The following is a 19,786-nucleotide window of genomic DNA, read 5'->3' as shown; positions in this document are numbered from 1 at the left end:
ACTCTGTTAAACTATTATCCTACTCAAGTAACCCAAGAAGTAAGGACAGATACATTTATTCAAGTGTTATAAAGGGACCCATCCTTTCTCAGAGGAACAATTCTCTGAGATTTTCCATGATTGTAGTCTTTTTTAAAATATAAATTTAATCAATGCATTTTACTTTGATAAAGATGACACTTACTTTTTTGGACTTATTTATTTTATGCATGCAAGTGTTTTGTTTGCAGGTTCATGTGTGTACCATGTGTATGTCTGGTGCCTTTGGAGGTCAGAAGAGGTCATTGGATTCTCTGGGACAAGGGTTATAGATGGTGGTGAGACACCATATGGATGTTGGAAAACTAGCTAATGCTCTTTTTTAAAAATATTTATTTATTTTAATGTATATTACAGATGGTTGTGAACCACCATGTGGTTGCTGGGAATTGAACTCAGGACTCTGGAAGGGCAGTCAGTGCTCTTAACCACTGAGCCATTTCACCAGCCCACTAATGCTCTTAAGTGCAAAACCATCTCAATAGCCCATAAGCTTATTTATAATTGTTATAATATTGAACAGCTAATTTTTTCACTGTAACATTCTGACTTGCATTTATGCTTTATAGTCAGCATTTATACTCAAAATTCCTATAAACATGAAAAGAGAGGAACTGTTGCTATCTAATTTTTCTCCCTTATTTTTCTCCTACCAAACCATATACTTACATACCTTTATACTCCATGGGGGAAATTATCTAACATTTAGTACTAGTGAAGTCAAGTCAATGAAAAAATATGAGAATGAAACTTTCTCCTTCGTGGTGAATTCTTGAGACATTCACTACATACATAGCATGCTAACTCAATGGCTTTTGGCATAATCATCACATATTTGGCATGGATAACACACAGGTTGGTAACTTCCACAGATATGCTAGATATTACTGATTTGCCTCCAGCAAAGTACCAATAGCCACACTGTGGAAGATTAGTTCTATGTTCAGGTCTGGAGCAACTATTCTCAACAGATGCTGAATGGGAAGTTTAGGAATCAGAAGTTCAGTGGACTGCTGATAGTGTTAATATAGACTGGCACAGTGCGAGGCCTGTGAGGATGAAATATCTCATTTGTTCCAGCAGAGGGTGAGGGAATTTTGCAGCCACTTCTTTCCTGAGTCCTTTGCCAGGAGTAGATTTGCAACTAGGTAGCTTTGTGCAAATCGCAGTATACTACTTGGCTTTCCTTCTATTTTGAATGGAGTTCAGTGAGATAGTAGTGGTTATGAATACCCACCAGTATCTATTAAAGCTTTTATATCAATTCTAGCCACGGAGACTATGTTAATATAACCTTAGAACAGTCCATTAAATCCAAATATCTGTTTTACTTAATCTTCCCAGAATAAATTCTTTGACTTTATGATACCCACACACTTCATAAATTTTATTCCATGACACCGTCCATTCAGAACCTATCACCACACAACAGAAAAACATTCTCTTCCTAGAAAGAAGCTGCACTTGTTAAGGGAGGAACTGAAACAGAGAGAAGCCATGTGAATATGATCCTCTTCATTATTGTGACTTGGAAGGAAAAGTGAGGTGGGGAGATGACGTGAAAGTGTCATCGTGTCATTTCAGAAAATCAGTTGGCCTTAGAGGTGTGATGGTATAAAGTGGATCTGTGCTAAAGAGCACTGCTGAAGACCCGAAACTTGGAACCCATGAAATGAACTAGACAGTAAAGGGTGGGGGCAGGGGTTAAACAAAGTAGTAGTGACAGAAGACATCCTTTAGGTCTAGCCTTTACCACTTGGGGAGGTAAAAAGCGGCATGCAGGCCTGGCCTTGATATTGGCCTATCTCAGGGTATTCTCTGTCTCTTTCTTTTTTTTAATCAAACAATGATAGGGCCTTTTGCAATCTATTTCTTGAGGATATGGGACGTAAGGATGGATGGAATCTGTCTGAGCAATGTGGAAATAGAGAAATTGACTAAGGTGCATAAGCTCTCCCCAAGATAAAGGTTTTGTACCCTGAGGCAATATGAAGGAATGAAATCTCTGGCTTATACAACCTGCTAGTGACTCTTGGTTATTACTAGCTGAGTTTCTCAATAATATCAGGAATTGGGAGACAAACGAAGGGAGTGCGAGCATTACTGAAGAAACTTGACATGACAGAAGTGATTATTTCTGTCCAGCTTTACAGGCTGCAAATGACAATCCATTGGAGAGGGTAAAAAGATTGATTCAGCAGGGGACTTGGGTGTAATGCGGCTTTGCTCTAACCCATCATGGGATGTAATCTTTTTTTAGTATAATGTGTTAAGTTTTTGAATACTTCATGAATGTACCTAATGTATTTTGATCATATTCAACCTACTCTTCCCTCTAACTTTCCCCAGGTCCTTTCCCCTACCCTCTTAACCCCTCCCAACTTCATGTCATCATCATCTTCATAGTAGTTTTCTTCCTTCTCTTCCTCCTCCTCCTCCTCTTCCTCCTTTTATTTTATAATCCAGTTGCCCTCCTAATATAAAAACCACAGTCTAATTTGTGCTACATATATATTCATGGGTGTAGGAACATACACTGGAGCATGAATGGCCAATTGGGGGGCCACATCCTTAAAGAAATCTCTCTCTCCCTCTTCTAGTAGCTATCAACAATCAATAGCTCCTCAGTTAAGGAGGAGAGCTCATGAGCCTCTCTGCAATCCATAATGGAATGTTGACTGCCTTGATTTTATATGGGTCCTGTAGAGGCAAACACAGCTTTTATGAATACATGAGTGCAATTGTTCTGACGTGTCCAGAAGACAGTGTTTTGCCTTACTCCTCCCTGACCTCTAGCCCTATAATCTTTTTGTCATATCTTCCATAACCATCCCTGAGCATTAGGCAGAGGGGGTGTGCTAGACAGTTTTATATCAACTTGATACAAGCTAAAGTCATCTGAGAAGAAGGAAACTCAAATGAGAAAATGACTCCATAAAATCGGGCCATAAGCAAACCTGTACGTCATAGGCAAGCCCAGGCCATTTTTGTATTTAGTGATTGATGGCAAAGGGCCTAGCCCATTGTAGATGGTGCCATCCGTGGCCTAGTGGTCCTGGCTTCTGTAAGAAAGCAGGTTGATGATATGAGAGTTTGTATCCAGTCTTACCGTAATTTGATATGCCATGTTTGGTTGGTATCTCTGGGAAGCCTACTCTCTCTCTCTCTCTCTCTCTCTCTCTCTCTCTCTCTCTCTCTCTCTCTCTCTGGAAATGGAGGCAGGATATATGTAAGGAATAAAAACAAAAACAGAGTGAGCAAGATATGGGGAGCAAGCAGGTAAGCAGCACTCCTCCATGGCCTTTGAATCAGTTCCTGCCTCCAGGTTCCTGCTCTGTGTGAATTGTGATAGGGATGTGTAAGCAAAGTAAACCCTTTTCCTCAAGTTACTTTTTATCATAGTGTGTTATCACAGCAATAGAAACTCTAAGACGGGTGTTTAATATTGATGATTAAACATGGTCTTTACAGGTAATGAGAGGATATTGTAGAGCTTAATGACTTAGATTGGCATTTGAATTGGATTTATAACATACTGAAGCATACAGAAGGGGGTAAACAAAAAACAAAAGTAGAAGACAGGGCCTACTGTTCAGGTTACAGAAAGAAAATATGCCAAGACTTATATCAACTAGTGTTTCTAGGAAAACTGATGACCAAATGTACTTGGGGTGTTTGGAAGGTTCTAAACTTAATGGCAACTCATCAAAGGATAGAGAAAAAATCTGCGACAGTGGTGAACATATAGTCCTCACTGTAGGTACATCCTAAGACTAAAGAGATAATTTCATGGGATGGAACATATTAACATTTCCTAATATTGTGACCCAATAGAGGACCACCACGTATAAGCAACAGAGGCCCAGTGGTGCCAATAGTTTGGTGGTTTACTAAAAGTGAAAAAAAATACTTGGGTTTCTGTGAATACTGGAACCAAGTGGATAAATCTGTGGTAGCCCAAAAAGCACTGGGATGCAGTGGGTAGAGTTGAATATAGAAGACAAAATAGTGCCTGTGGAAAGGATAAGATTTTGGTTTAAGGTGGCGTCACCCAACTGCAGACTCTGAACATTTCTCCCCTGTAAGAGAATGTCCTACGAGTGAATTATTGCTGGGACACACACCACACACTACCATCTTGAGAATGAGAATTGTAAAAGCAGTCATATAGAGCAAAATAAAGTATCAGATGGTTTCATTTTGGGGCGCTACCATATGCATTTTAAAACAATTGAAAATTCTTACTTGTTTTACCTTCTAATACCTTGAATCAGGGGCAGGAAAGATAACATAGCAATCTCGACTTAAGTATAAATAAAGGCTGGAGATCAGATCCCCCAGTCCCTATGTAAAAGTCATGTGGGCTTGATGGTCCCATCTGTAATCTCAGGACTCAGAAGACTGAGACAGAAATTCCTAGAGCAAGCAAGCTAGCTAGAATTGCCAAAAGTGCTATGCTTCAATTTGGAAAGGGGGTGGGGGCAATGTTGAAAAGTTCTCGTAAAAGAGATATCCCAGCAGCATACTTTCCTCCTCTGTTCCCTTCTCTAATCCAGTGGAAAAGAGATGAGCATGAATAGACTAAGTTTCCATGATGGTCATTTGACTGACTGAGTGGACTACAAGCATCCCTGTGGAATGCAAGGACAGAGAGAAGAAACTGAGTCAGATGTCATGTCCTCTTGGACCAAGCCAGGGCAGGTTGTACAGGCAGAGAGCCTAGTGTATGTCCCAAAACATCTTTTCTCCTCATGTTACCAGATGCCACCACAGACCACGCCTCTTACATTCTCCTTCCTGTGGAGCTCAAGGCTAAGGCCCTTAGAAAGATACTTGAGCCAACAGTTGAGCCAAGAGACTGTGAATGACACTAGTACAAGAATGTTAGCCTTCACAAACAGAGCCCCATCTCCTTAACGGTTGTCTTTAGCCAACTCCACCTTAGGACTGGCAAATATTAGGCAGCTGAGGAGTGCCACCAAGGAGAAGAATATCGCTGCAGCTTTTATAGAGACTTGGCTGCTGAGACCCAATGGAATGAAGTGCTAACCACGGCATATAGATTCAGCCAGCAACCAGGCCCTAATGAATTTGCAGTGGCTTGGAAGTGAGAAGCTACTATGTAGCCTCTGGCCTTCCTGAGAAAAGGTGTGAAGTCACACCAGTAGGGATCTTTCAGGACTCTGTAGAAACAGTTGTGGCAGATTTAGCATAGTAGGGCGTGAGCAGCTTTGTCCTGATCTCTGGAGTCTGTGCTATCCCTGGCAGATTACAGAATCTCTGGTCTCTGACCCGGAACCCTTGGCCCCTGTATTAAGGTTGTTCTAGCTCTCAAATTCTCTTCTTACATTAAAGAGAAAAACAAGGTCTGGTGAAATGGCTCAACAAGTAAAAGTGCTGCCAGCAAGCCTGATCATATGAGTTTGTGTCACGGGACACACGTAGTGGAAGAGAAGAACTGACTCCCACAAGCTGTCTTCTGACTTCCACAAGGATGCCACAACATATCTACACACATGCACAAACACATAAATAAGCAAGGAAATTTTTAAATAATGTAATTAAATTATCTGGCTGAATATGATGCTATGGAGACAAAAGGACAGCATTGGGCTGGGCCAGGAAACCACCAAATGGCTTTTTATTTTCTTTCAGATCCCCATATTATTTTCTAAGCTGTTTCAGGTAATATTGCTTCTGCTGGCCTGGAAATTACACTTGAGAAAAGTTTATGAATATGTAAGAATACTTTATTTCCCCCTTCCCAAATGTTAGTTCTTCATCTATAGCCAATGGATTCATTTTCTTTTTTCTATCATTGCATTCCTAGGGCCTGAAAGAGCATAGATTGCCTGTGAGCCACCACTTGCCCTTTGGAGGCCTTTCTAGGAACTGTGTTCGTTTGAGTAGGAATGGCCTGTATAGGCTCCTTTGAATGCTTACTCTTTCTGGGATGGCGCTATTCGAAAAGATTAAAAGAATTAGGAGATATGGCTTTGTTAGAGTGGGTATAGGCTTAGTGGAGGAAGTGTGTAATTGGGAATGGGTTTTGGGGTTTCAGAAGCCCATGCCAGATTCAGTTCTCTCCCTGCCATTTGTGGATCACAATATAGAACTCTCACCTATTTCTCCTGCACCGTGTCTGCCTGGGTACTGCTATGTTTCCTGCTATGATGATAATGGACTAAGCCTCTAAAACTGTAAGCCAGCCCCAATCGAATGCTTTCTTTTATAAGAATTGCCTTGATCATGGTGTCTCTTCACAGCAACATGACAGTAACTAAGACAAATTAGTACCAGGGGGCAGAGTATTGCTGTGATAGGCCTGACTATGCAGTTTGTTGGAGTAATATGGAAGATTTTGGAACTTTTGACTAGAAAAGTGGTTGGAAATTTTAAACTGAACTTAATGGACCATCCTAGTAGGAGCATGGAAGACAGTACTGAGAGTGATTTGAACTACGTGGACCCAGCTCAAGAAGTTTCAGAGTAAAAGAATATTAGTAGGCAGCCTAGAGAACACTCCTGTGATTTTTTTTTTTTTTTTTTTTTTTTTTACAAATAATGTGACTGCTTTCTGCCTGTGTCCTAAAATTCTGCCTTAGGCTAAATTCAAGAGTTTTAGATTAATGGCAATGGCAGAGATGATTTCAAAAAATCTTAGTATTGACTGTGTCACATGATTATTAGTGGTCACATTTATGCAGATCTATAATGAAAAAATGCAACTGGGCAAAGACAAATACAAAATGTATAGTTTGAGGAGAAAAAGAGAACCAGGAAATGTAATATAGATGACAGAAGGTTCAGGTCTCAAGGAGATACGTTTGAAGAAGAGCCTGATGCTAAATGAAATAAAGGGAGTGGTGACCTCAGGGCAAGACATTATTACTCAGCTAGGCTTCTACCTTGTGAAAACTAATTAAAGAAAAATTTAAACAATGAAAGAAACCAACAGAAAGTTGATGCTAGTGTAATTGAACAAGAGGGTCAATTTCCATTCCCAGGAAGCAGCAAAACTTCACCACTTGGACTTCTGGCTTTTGAGTTAAGGATAGAAGAAAGGAGTTATGAACTGTCCCTCCCTGGCCAAAGGAAAGCCACTGAGGTCAGGTATGTGTCTGGGATGTGTCAGGGATATCCTGGCATGGAGGCCGAGAGAGGCCTTTGCATAAAGCTGTGAAGGTGAAGCCTGGATTGACTTGGAGATCCCAACATGTTGGAGATGCCAGAGCCCTGGGAAAGCTGCTGAGGAAAGCTGCTAACAGGACATAGAAACAGTTCAAGGGGAAAACTGTTACAGTCAACAAAGCTGAAAGGAGTTGAAGATCGAAAGAGTACTTTGGCATCAGACATAGAGATGCAAAGTTTGGAGTTTGTCCAGCTGGTTTTTTGTCTTGCTTTGGTTCAATATTTCCTCACTCTGCTCCTTTTCCTCCTTTTTGGAATGGTAATGTGTATTCTGTGCCACTGTGTCTTGGAAGTATTTTGATATTGATTTTATGGGGGTTTACGATTAAGACATTGACATGAGTCTCAGAAAAGACTTTTAACTTTTTTTTAAAGACACATTTATTCAACATCATGATCAGACTTTTACATTTAGTAATCAACATCATGGGTGAAAAAGGTCTACAGTAAAACCCTTCGTTGGAATTCTTTACACTTTCCACAGAACAGAAACTAAAATAACCTGTTCTACAATTAGTCACAGATACAGTCTTGGAGTTTTTGCCCACACACTCAAGTATTGTTCAAAACATGTCTTCTTTGTAGCAGCTAGGCCCTGCCACCACTGTGCTTGGCTGAGTTCACAAATCTCTTGTAACCTGTGGCTTCCCTGTCACTTCTCTGGCTCTCCTCTCCTGCCAAGCTTTGTTTCCTGGCTGTAATTAGAACCTCCTGCCACTGCCATAGCTACTGCTGTTGCTGGATCCTCCATAGCCACCTTGGTTTCGTGGTTTAGCAAAGTACTGGCCTCTGCCACCATAAGGGCCAGAGCTCCTGCCTCCAAAGTTTCCTCCTTTCATCAGTCCAAAATTTGAAGACTGGTTGTTGTAATTGCCAAAATCATTGTAACTTACACCACCTCCAAAATTGCTTCCACTACCACCGCCAAAGCTGCCTCCACCTCCTCCGTTGTTATAACTGTCATAGCTGCCACTCCCGCCATAGCCACTGCCCTGGTTTGCATAACCCTATCTACCACTTCCATAACCTCTGCTTCCTCCAGAGTAACCAGGGCCGCCTCCTCCATAACCACCATCATTGCCAAATCCTTTATAGCCATCCCCACTGCCCCCATATCAACCACCACCACCACCACCACCACAGCTGCCACCAAAGCCACCACAATCACTGAAGTTCCCTCCTCAACCACAATTGTCATTACCACCAAAACCACCTCCACGACCACCACCAAAGTTTCCAGAACCACTTCAACCTGTCTGGGTGGATGAAGCACTGCCATCTCTTGTTTCGACAGAGCCTTTCTTACTTCACAGTTGTGGCCACTCACAGTACGGTATTTCTGAATAACAATCTTATCTACAGAGTCATGGTAATCAAAGGTGACAAACGCAAAGCCCCTCTTTTGTTCACTGCCTCTGTCAGTCATAATTTCAATCACTTCAATTTTCCCATACTGCTCAAAATAATCTCGTAGGGGATGTTCTTCACCATCTTCTTTAATACCACCAACAAAGATCTTCTTCACAGTTAAGTGGGCACCTGGTCTCTGAGAATCTTCTCTTGAACAGCTCTCTTAGGTTCCTCAGCTCTTCCATTCACCTTGTGTGGTCTTGCATTCATGGCAGCATCCACTTCCTCCACAGTGTCCTATGTGACAAACCCAAAGCCCCTGGATCTCTTTCATTACTACACAGTCAGTGAGTGTTCCCCATTGCTCAAAATGGCTCCTCCGACTCTTGTCGGTTGTTTCGAAACTCAGCCTTCCGATGAAGAGCTTCTGATGTTCTGGTTCCTTGGGAGACTCTGACTTACACATGACCACGGGTTGATGAGAGCCTTCAGAGATGCTTCCTCGCCAACCTCAAAGAACTGAAAGGAATAAGATAACAAACATGCCCTGAACTTTTTTTTTTTTGAGATGACAAAATGTTCTCTTTTATTATGATTTTTGTTTTATAAACACTTATTTCATCATAATAAATCACATAAAATATTTCAAAAAATAGTTATAATATTAGGAAATTTTAATCTAAATGGGAACAAAATATTCAATATTTCAATCCAAATATAAAAATATAAATATAAAATATTTCAGAAACTAATATAAAAGATTCAAGGCTGATTTCTGAGCTCACGACTTTCTTGATTCCCCATTTATAAATTTGAGATATCTGATTAACTCTCTGATTAACGGCTTAGTAAGATGATTCCTATACATTGAGGAGTTGAAGATTTTAAATGCCTCTTTTATTTCCTCAGATGAGGAGATTAGATGAGAGCTGTAACCAAGCTGTGCAAATACAGGGATTAAGCTGAGTCCAAAATGTTTCTTCCCCTGTTCTAACTATCCCTTAGCCTAGGCCTGGAAACTTCTGGCCTTCACACAGTCTAATCTTCCAAGATGACTGATTGCATCTGAATTCTCTCAGCTCCTGCCTGAATTTCTCTGATTGGCTTCATACTAATTTGGTAATATGTTCTAATCTTCTGGATCCTTTTTATTCTCTGGCTTGTTCTGTTGTCTTCATGTGTGTCCCGCTTGCTCTCTCTGCAACCCGTCTCTGTAAAACTGTCCTAGTAAAACTGCCATACACACACCACTGTGTTCACATGGGGCTTGAACAACTGGGAGGGGAAAAAGCTGTCGCCTACACATGGGATATATTCTTACGGCTTGGCTGCCTTGTCTGGCCTCAGTGGAAGAGGAAGTGCCTAGCCTTGCAGAGACTTTAAGTGTGGGAGGGGGGATATCCAGAGGGTTGCACCCTCTCAGAGGAGAAGCGGGAGGGGGAGGGCTGTGGGAGGGAGTGTCTGGGAGGGGGACAGTGAATGAGATGTAAAGAAAATAAGTAAAAAATAAAATTTAAAAATTAAAAAAAAAGACAAACGAGAAAGACTTTGAACTTTTAAACAGTGTTGAGACGATAATAAACTGTGTGGATTTTTGACATTAGACTACATATGTTTTGCATTATGATATAGCTACAAGCTTATGTGGGCTAAGGAATAGAATGTAGTGGCTTGAATAATAAGCAGACAGTGAATAATATGGGCCAAGGAAGAGAAACAGGACGTTGAACTCTAAAAGTAAGCAAAAAGAGGCCTCATAATTCATTGGTATGACCTAACAGTGCCAGTACCTGTGGTGCCAAGATCATGCTGAGCCCTCTGCACCCCTCCCCCAGAAATGAGAAAATAATCAAAGGGGCAGGTGAATCTTTAGAAGTTTGAAGCCAGTCTGGTTTAAATAGTGAGTTCCAAGTCAATCAAGGTTACACAGTGAGACCCTGTCCCCTCCCATCAAAATAATAATAATGATGATGATGATGGTTACCAAGCAGCGCTGATCATAACATTAGCACTTATAATTTACATATAAAACTATCTTATATGTATGGTTGTTTTGTCTGCATATATATCTATACATCCCATGTGCCTGGTGCTAGCAGAGGGCAGAAGAGGGCGTCTGATCTTCTAGAACCGAATTACAGGACTGTGGGAGCCACTGTGTGAGTGTGGAGATTCTAATTAGGGTGCTGTGGAAAAGCAAACAGGGTTCTTAACCTCAGAGACATCTATTCAGCCCATAAACCTTTGCATTTCTATTTGAACAAGTCACCTAGACCTGAAATTGTAGTCATAAGAATCTTATGGAGCAGAAATGGTTACTGTCTTCATTTAACAGAGTAAAGGTGCCTGCTACCAAGCCTGATGACCAGAATTCAATACCCAAACTCTAAGAGGTGAAGGAAAGAACTTATTCCCCAAATGGTGTTTGTGGTCTTTTGACCTCCACATCTCAATTAATACTTTTATTAAAAAGAGTGTTGGGGGTTGAGGATTTAGCTCAGTGGTGAAGCACTTGCCTAGCAAAAGCCTTAGGCCCTAGTTGGGTCCCCCAGCTCCGAAAAAAAGGAAAAAAAAAAAAGTGTTATTTTGAAATTTATATAAACATGGAAAGAAATTAATGAAATGATGCAATATCTTAAGTTAATGGATGGAGGTAGTTTGTAGGATCCTACACCTATTAGCTGGTGAGGGAATCTTTTTTTTTTTTCCGGAGCTGGGGACCCAACCAGGGCCTTTAAGCTGCTAGCTCTGCTACTACTAAACTTAAATCCCAACCCACTGGGTGAGGGAATCTAAGGGGAGGAGGTCAATATCATCAGACAAATATCCAGAGATAGCCCTGGTTAGGTTCACTGTATCACAAAACAAAACAAAAACACCTGAACACAGGAAAGGAACCTGTGTGTAGGGGTACTTGTAAGGAAGGAATTTGGTGTCTGGCTATATCCTACACCAACTCCAATGGGGCCACCCTGCCTTATAGTACTGACAATATTGGGAGGAAGATAAGGGAGGGTTGGGGGGCGGCGAGAATAATCAGAGCCATTACACATATATGAAATTGCGAAAGAAGACATTTAATAGATTTTGTTCTTTTACAGTAAATACCAAATGATGTTACAGAAGATATATATATATACACATATTATATAACCATAGAAAGAACATAGTCTTTGCATCCTATCACTTAATAATAATAATCATAATATAAGAACATATCTATTGCTTTTAATCAGCTAGATGGTCCTAGCATGAACAGAACAACTTACACTAACCTCTTCCAGAGAGCCCATGAAATGGCCCTAAGCTAATCATCCACAAAGTGGTGGCAATGTAACCAGTATCAAACTTTGGAAGGCAAGCTTCTCTTGGCCCCTATGACACTTCTAACTTTCTTTTAAAAAACAGACAGAAATAACCACAGACTATGGAGGATCTAAGGGCTATTATTAAGGCATACACTTAATGAAATTTTGAATTCTAAAAGTATAGCAAGGGAGGGGCACTTGCTTTGCTGATACTGGTCTAAGACAAGTCTAAGCCATTCACTTCAAGGTAAGAGTTCCCACATCAGGGATGTAACTAAGTCAAGGAAAAAAAAATGCTTCTATTTTAAATTGTGTCTCACAAAAACGTGTGGGCTTTTTGTTGTTGTTTTTATCTTCTTCACAACCACACGTTGTTTAACACAGGGAGTTCCTTGCCTTTTCCTTTCAACAAGAATTAAACTTCATAATAATAATGAAAATAATAACCAAGACAAAAAAACAAACAAACCGGGAATGGAATCCCTCCGCCAACCTTAATAGTTCTGAGTCCAAGCTTTCAGCGAGGCCCTCAAACTGCCCAATGGTTTTATCACCCCCTACCCACAGTGCTTTCCACAGGGGAGAAACTGCAAGAGATTTCCCCCAACACCACCTCTTCCTCACCACTGGCATCTTTTTGTTTCATTTGTCAGAGTCTGAGATGCGGCTGAAGATGGGCAGACGGCGGCTGGAGCTGCTGTCCTCTACTTCGGAGCCACTGGAGCTGCTGCAGCTCGAGGAATCCCTCTGAAAGTCGTCTTCATCCTCGTCATCAGTGACAAGCAGGGAATCCAGGGCGCTGGTGACCATGTCGAACTCTAGCGACTCGGACTCAGACTCGGCCTCGGCCTCGACACCTGGCAGTTGGAAGGTGAAGTGTGGTGCGGCACCCTCTGCAGCAGGGAACGTGGTCAAGGATGTGTTGTCCACAGCGGCAGTTCCAGCACCGGTAACTGTAGTGGAGGCACCTGGAGCCAATATGCCAGCAGAGGCTGCAGCAAACCTGGGAGCGATGGCAACTCCGGGAGTGATGGCGACTCCGGGAGTGATGGCAACTCCAGGAGCGATGGCAACCCTGGGAGTGATGGCAGCCCCGGGAGCCAGGGCAGCCCTAGGAGCCATGGCAGCCCCAGGAGCAAAGGCAGCCCCGGGAGCCAGGGCAGCCCTAGGAGCCATGGCAGCCCCAGGAGCAAAGGCAGCCCCGGGAGCCAGGGCAGCCCCGGGAGCCATGGCAGCCCCAGGAGCAAAGGCAGCCCCGGGAGCCAGGGCAGCCCCGGGAGCCATGGCAGCCCCAGGAGCAAAGGCAGCCCCGGGAGCCAGGGCAGCCCCGGGAGCCATGGCAGCCCCAGGAGCAAAGGCAGCCCCGGGAGCCAGGGCAGCCCTGGGGGCGAGGGTAGCAGCCCCAGGAGCTATGGCAACCCTGGGAGTGATGGCAGCCCCAGGAGCGAGGGCAGCAGCCCCATGGGTGAAGGCAGCCCCAGGAGCTATGGCAACCCTGGGAGTGATGGCAGCCCCAGGAGCGAGGGCAGCAGCCCTAGGGGCAAAGGCAGCCCTAGGAGCGAGGGCAGCCCCCAGTGGCCATGTAGCCCAAGAGCCATGGCAGCCCCTGAGTTAGGGCGGCCCCCAGTAGCCATGGCAGCTCAAGAGCAAGGGCAGCTCCAGCAGCCATGGCGGCCCCCAGGAGTGAGGGCAGCCTGTGGCCATATAACAGCTCCAGTAGCCATGGCGGCCCCAAGAGCGAGGGCAGTTCCAGTAGCCACGGCAGCCCCAGGAGCGAGGGCAGTTCCAGAAGCCATGGCAGCCCCAGGAACGAGGGCAGCAGCCCTAGGAGCGGTGGTAGGCCCAGGAGCGATGGCGGCAGCTGTGCGGCCAACACCTGTCTGGCCAAAGATGGTGGTTGAAGGCGAAGGCCCGGCAAGGGGCATCTGGAACTGTGTGGAAGCCGGCAGGCCCATCTGCTGCTGGTTGTTATAGCAGTCAGTGGGAGTCGTGGTAGGATTCTGGAATACCACAGGCGAGAAACCACCCAGCTCTTGGCGGAAGGCGATGTCATTGTTGGTGAAATGGTCTTCGTTTGCCAGAGCTCGGAGACCATAGTTGGAAGGCAATCATTGGAAGGTTAGCAGCTCAGGGTGTGAAGAGCAGAAACCTGCCTGAGGTTCATGTCCTGCTGGTTGAGCTGGGGTGCCTGGAGGGGCCTGGCTGTTGCCTGACAGGAAGCCCGGGGGCTGTCCTCTGCAGTCTGGGCTGCAGCTCCCGTTCGATGCCCAAATGCTGCTCATCAAGCCACTGAAGGAGCTCGTCTCCTCAGAGACGCTCCGGGAAACATGGGTAGCTGTTCCGGCTGGTTGTGAATAAAGTGGCAGCGACTGCCATAGGGGCAGTAGCCAATGCTGTGGAAGGTGCGGCAAGGCTCCGTCTTGTACTTGGGGTGCCTTGACAGGGTGCGCAGTTCGTGGTAGCCATGTGCGAACTGGCACTTGTTGCCGTACCTGCAAGTGCCGCTTTCCTCAAACGGCCGACACAGCTCAGTCTTGTAGCGCTCGGAAGTGGCCTGGGAGCTGGAGCTGCTCATCTTCTGTTGCTTAGGCTTCTGTTGCAGGCTATGTTGTATTCCCCGGGTGGACCTGCAGCTCAAGCGCTAGCCCTGAGGGGCTCCTGGGAGCTTCATAGGACACCACCAGTTCCCTCAACTGACCATCGTTACCGCTGTTCACTTCTCTCCACGAACTGGACGGCACGTCCTCAGTGAGGCTGAAGGCGCCAGGAGCCTGGTGGCGAGCACTTGAGGGTCCATGGAAGACGGGGCGGAGCGGTGCCCAGGCGTATTGCTGGAGTCGGAAAGTCTCAGCCCGCATTAGTGTTTAGCCCAGGCGGTTCAGGTGGGTGTTGGCCATCGTTGTCTCAGTCTTGTGGACTGTCTCTATTGTAGAAAGCCCAGAGACCTGTGGACATTGTCCTGTGGCCAGTGCCGTTCTGGGCTATAAATAAGATGACGGGGGAGACCTTGAGGGAGGCAGAGCCAGCAGGCCCGAAACACGAGGCAAAAAGGGCAAATGGGAGGAGCGTGGGAGAGCAAGTTTGAGTCCCAGCCCAGCGGGGAGGGGCAGGGTGAGGGAAGGTGAAGCAGCACAGGCAGGCGAGATGTGCTGGCACGCCACCAAGTGGATGGGTGAAGAGAAATTAAAGATCTTAGCGCCTCGCTCATGCTCACGCTTTCTGTTGAGTGATTCATGTCCCCTAGGGGCACGCGAGCTGGCTGGAACTAAGAAGTGAGGAAACGCGGCTTTTCAGGACCTCCTGCTCTGGGAGGGCTCTGTACTAATTTATTAGCCTCAAGATTTTTGTGTTTGTTCTAATATTTGAGTAAAACAGTGAAAGATAAATCACTAGACTCCAAGTAATTCCACAGCTCCCCTATTCTAGCAAAGAGTAGTCCGGTCAATGTACCTACACTCCCCACGCCCCCCACCCCCTCAACCCCTTCCACCCCCACAAATCCTACGGTTCAGTTGGTACAGACTTGCGGCCAAACTGAAGCCTGGAACCCACACCCTGAAAAGAAAACCGATTTCCTCCACTTTTTTGACTTTCTTTCTTGTGTGTGGCATGGTATGCCTTCATAATGCACCTCCCCAAACCCCAGCACACAAATGTAATTTAAAAATAGACAATTTTGGGGTTGGGGATTTAGCTCAGTGGTAGAGCGCTTGCCTAGCAAGCGCAAGGCCCTGGGCTCGGTCCTCAGCTATGGAAAAAAAAAAAAACTACAACAACAACAACAACAACAAAAGTAGACAATTTTGTTGTATGCATTCAAGGTGGAATTACAGTCATCAGGATGCTTCAGTGGGTAAAGGGGTTTTCTACTAAACCTGACGAACTAAATTTCAGTCCAGAGCTCCAGAGTGGAAATTGAGAACTGATTTTTCCAACTTGTCCTCTGACTTCTACACTGGCGTCATTGTTCCCTTGTGCTCACATATAAACACACAGAAAATAAATAAATAAATAAATAAATAAATAAATAAATAAACATAAACAAACAAACAAACAAACCATTTAAGTTATATTTTTTCAACATCATAGAATTAGAACTCGTGAGATAGCTGAGGGGGTAAAAAGGCACTTGCCACCAAACTTGATGGACTGAACTAGAGTTCGTGAATCATGATGTAGCAGTAGAGGTCCAATTCTTATGAGCTCTCTTTTTGGCTGCCAGGTTTGTGCAGTGGCGAGGAAATGTGCCTCCCAAAATAAAATAAAATAAAAAATAAAATAAAATAAAATAAAATAAAATAGAGCCATTTTCTGCTGCACACATCTAAGGTTCTCAAGATGGCTCAGCATGTATAGGTGCTTTCTGCCAAGCCTAAAGACCTTAGTTTGATCCACAGAATGCAAACAGTAGAAGGAGAAAATCAATTTCTGCAAGTTGTTCCCTGACCTCCACATATGTGTACTGTGGCATGAGAACGTGTGTGCATGCACACACACATTCAATACATACATACATGTATATAATTTGAATTTTAGTCCATTTTCTGTTATATGCATTAAAGATCATAAAATCAGAGCTGTCAAGAAGGCAAGAAGGACTTCAAGGCCTGAATCCACACAGAAGAAAAGGAGAACAATTTCACTAAGTTGTTCTTAGACACACACACACACACACACACACACACACACACACACACACACACACACACAAGCATTTGGTTATTACATCACTGTGGTAGAATTAGGGCCACTAAATGATTCAGTGTGTACATGCCACCCAACTTGAGCTTGTGTCCTGGAATCCATAGAGTAGGAGAGAATCGACTTTGGTGTTGGGATCTCAAACAGCATATGTATTTATGCTCAGAAAAAAAAATTCTGGGACAAACTGAGTACTGAAATAGTATGGCTATTGGATGTTTTGTGGCAAATATTTTCCTGGGGAGACACAACACACGTGTCTCCTCACCTCAGACAGGGAGTCATGACAGACTAAAGTGGGGATACCACGATTTTACCACATATATATCTATTCACTCCAGAGAGAACCCATGACAGACAGACTATAGTAGAGAAATCACTGAAGTCCAAGTTGGTGGACCCGTGAGTTTTATTGTGGTTACTTACAGGAATATGGTGAGGGGTTACTTACAGGAGCAGAATGACTCACAGAGCTGCATCACCAAAGTCCACCCCAGCGTGACTGACAGCTCACAAAGCTGGGGACCTGGAGCTCACTGCACAGCCTGCAGGCAGCTCAACAGGGCGGAGAGAGTCCTTTCCACGTGCATCAGTGGGTCTAAACCTCTTCCAGGTAAGGCAGCTCCATCCAGCCCCATCCAGCTCCATCCAGCTCCATCCAGCTCCATCCAGCTCCTCGGCTGGTTTCTGCTTCATTCAGGCAACTAGTCTCATCTCCACTGAGACTCTTCTATTGAAGCTCAGCTTTCTGCCTCTGAGAGGGATTCTCAGCTTTTATTCCTTACACTGGCAGGGAGGAGCCTAGTGACTGTTGTCAGTTTGGGGGACTCCTTGAACCTCTTTTGAGTTGTTTACCTTCCTGCTTAAGGAGTTTCCTGAAGCTCTTTTGAGTTGTTTATCTCCCTGCTTAGGGAGCTTCCTGCAGGGTGGAAGGTTTCAATCCTCTGAGGAAACTGTTACACAACAGTATATTAAGAGCTTTTGGAATTTTATTAGTGATAATTCCCACTGTACTTGTACTGTACAGTTAATAGTAATTTTATATTATTATTATATTACATTTTATATTATTAATATATATTATATTGTTGTAATAAAAACCATTTCAGTTGTGCCTTACCCTGATAACATGGTTTCACATATATATGGGAGTATGGTAGCCTCAGGACCCATTCCTCTGTCCAGGTAGCTGGACCATAATAATGGATTTTATACTCAGATGGCCACTCATTATCTTTCTCGTTGCCAATTTGTATGTAGGGCACACCATTTATTTTGAGACTTCCAGTACTTAAGATTTCCAAATGGTCCCCTTTGGTAAGTGGGAACAGGAAGAAAGTGTACAGATAGACCCCAACACACAATCCTGATGAGGTGGGAGGAAATAAAATCTGGGCTGTGCTCCCACATATCCATTATAGTCCACCGAGGGTCTGGTACCTGATATCTGCATTGACATTGTTCCAGGCCTGTCAGAAATGGCCTCAAATTCACAGAGGCTTCTGCCTCTGGGGTGCTAGGTTTAAAAGCATGTGCTTCTACCACACCCAGCCCAAATAATTGAATTTTTAGGGAGTCAGACTTCTATAGCAGGACTGGGGTACCTTGTTCCATGATAAGGATTGCAGGGATCCGGTTCTTTTATGTCTCTCAAGACCATTGATCTTCCATATTAGTTTCTTCACATACATGGCCAAAATAGACCCTTGGCTTTTGGGTGATAGTGTCTACCAGGACCACAAACAGATTTGTTATGGCAGGGATGAGAAGTGGGCAACTTTTTATTTCCTCATAAAACAAATGGAAGGCCTGGATGCAGCTTTATGCACATAGAAACTCTCTTAAAATATAACACAGTCCCCGTGTTCAGGCCCATTCCAATCTGCCAGATGGTTTTCTGTCAGGGGGTTGTTTCTTAAGTTAGGGATACTGAAATTAGAGGGTTTCCAGGTCCCTAGTTGACAGTCTGATGCAGCAGGCTCCTTTAGAAGGAGCATTATTTCACACTTTTCCTATCAGGTGGCTCATACAATGTGCCCCCAGTAGAAACAGTAAAAATGGGCTATAGGGGTGCATCTGGCCTGAGTTAAAGGATGTTCACACATGTAGTTAGCCTTTATTCCCACTTCCAGCAGAGTCCTGACAATGGCTCCATGAAGTTGATCAGTCATAAACTATGGTTGCACATACATATAAAAGAATTGACATGGGTTGTCCTAGGTTATAGAGTAGTATCTTTTGGATCATTTGTCCCTCGCCCTGGGGATAGCTCTGGACTTCTAATCATTCCTCTGTTGGGGAGCACTGTGTATCAAACCTAGTGTCTCCCATGTTGGCAGATGGAATAGTTGATTTTGTTATACTTGAAAAGTGGATGTGGTAAATAAAGCAGGGTCCAAGTAACTCCTTGGCACAACTGAGTCAGACAAATACAGTAGATAACAGAATAAGGGGGCTGGGCTCACAAAGCAGTACATAGCAAGTAGTCGCTATGTACCCTGTCCATAGAAGGTAAAGAAATGCTAGTAGAAACTTTCACAACAGGTCCAGTTAGCTGCCTATTTACTCCACTGACAGAAATAGTTCTAAGTATTCCCTTGTGAACTAGTGAGTTTTGTGGGGTTCTTTGCAGGAACATGGCTGACTCCAATGCAGCTGCATCACAGAGAAGCTATCGCAGCAGGAGTGCTGATTCACAAGACCCTTGTTCCCAGGAGTTCCCTTCTCAACCAGCAGGCAGCTCCACCAAAGAGATAATCTATTCATCCCAGCAATTGTTTGCCTCCTTTCCAACCTTTTGGAGGGCCCCAGCAAACCTTACAGCTTTCTGAGCTCCTGAAAACTTGAAAGTTTTATTTCGCTCTGAGTTGTAGGATCCTCCATCCTCTCTTAGGAAGGAATGTGCGAGAATTTTGGTTTCTTAAAAAACCCAGTAATGTTATACGTTTTTGTTTTAATCCCAGTTGTGGGATATGGGGCTGCTCACATTGCCCCAGCTTGCAGATAATTTATGTTTGCAAATCTGGGAACTCTTGAGAGGGTATAAATGGGAGAGGCCCTTAGAGGACCTGTGGCAGCTGCTGCTCCTGCTGCTTCTTCTTTTGTTATTGTTGGATTAAATGAACAATGCTATCACCATTGAAGCAAGGTCCTGGATTTATGTGTGTTAAAGGGCAGTGATAGACATACATCATTGC

The 19,786-nt window shown here is 44.0% G+C and overlaps 1 protein-coding gene and 1 pseudogene across 1 annotated transcript; both read right to left on the bottom strand.

The window, feature by feature from the left end:
• Positions 1–7,810: 7,810 nt before the first annotated feature.
• On the bottom strand, positions 7,811–9,046 carry LOC116888289 (annotated as a pseudogene).
• Positions 9,047–12,530: 3,484 nt separating this feature from the next.
• Positions 12,531–17,720, bottom strand: LOC116888169 (mRNA decay activator protein ZFP36L3-like). The gene is given in 8 exon segments (XM_032889491.1): positions 12,531–13,440; positions 13,529–13,569; positions 13,571–13,971; positions 14,098–14,217; positions 14,220–14,500; positions 14,502–14,667; positions 14,670–14,734; positions 17,710–17,720. Coding segments are annotated over 8 exon segments (1,995 nt in total).
• Between the last annotated feature and the right edge of the window lie 2,066 nt (positions 17,721–19,786).

Source organism: Rattus rattus, chromosome X (genome assembly GCF_011064425.1).
Source record: "Rattus rattus isolate New Zealand chromosome X, Rrattus_CSIRO_v1, whole genome shotgun sequence".
Taxonomy (NCBI): Eukaryota; Metazoa; Chordata; class Mammalia; order Rodentia; family Muridae; genus Rattus; species Rattus rattus.
The sequence above is the reverse complement of the archived record's forward strand: the minus strand, read 5'-3'. Positions and strand labels throughout refer to the sequence as shown.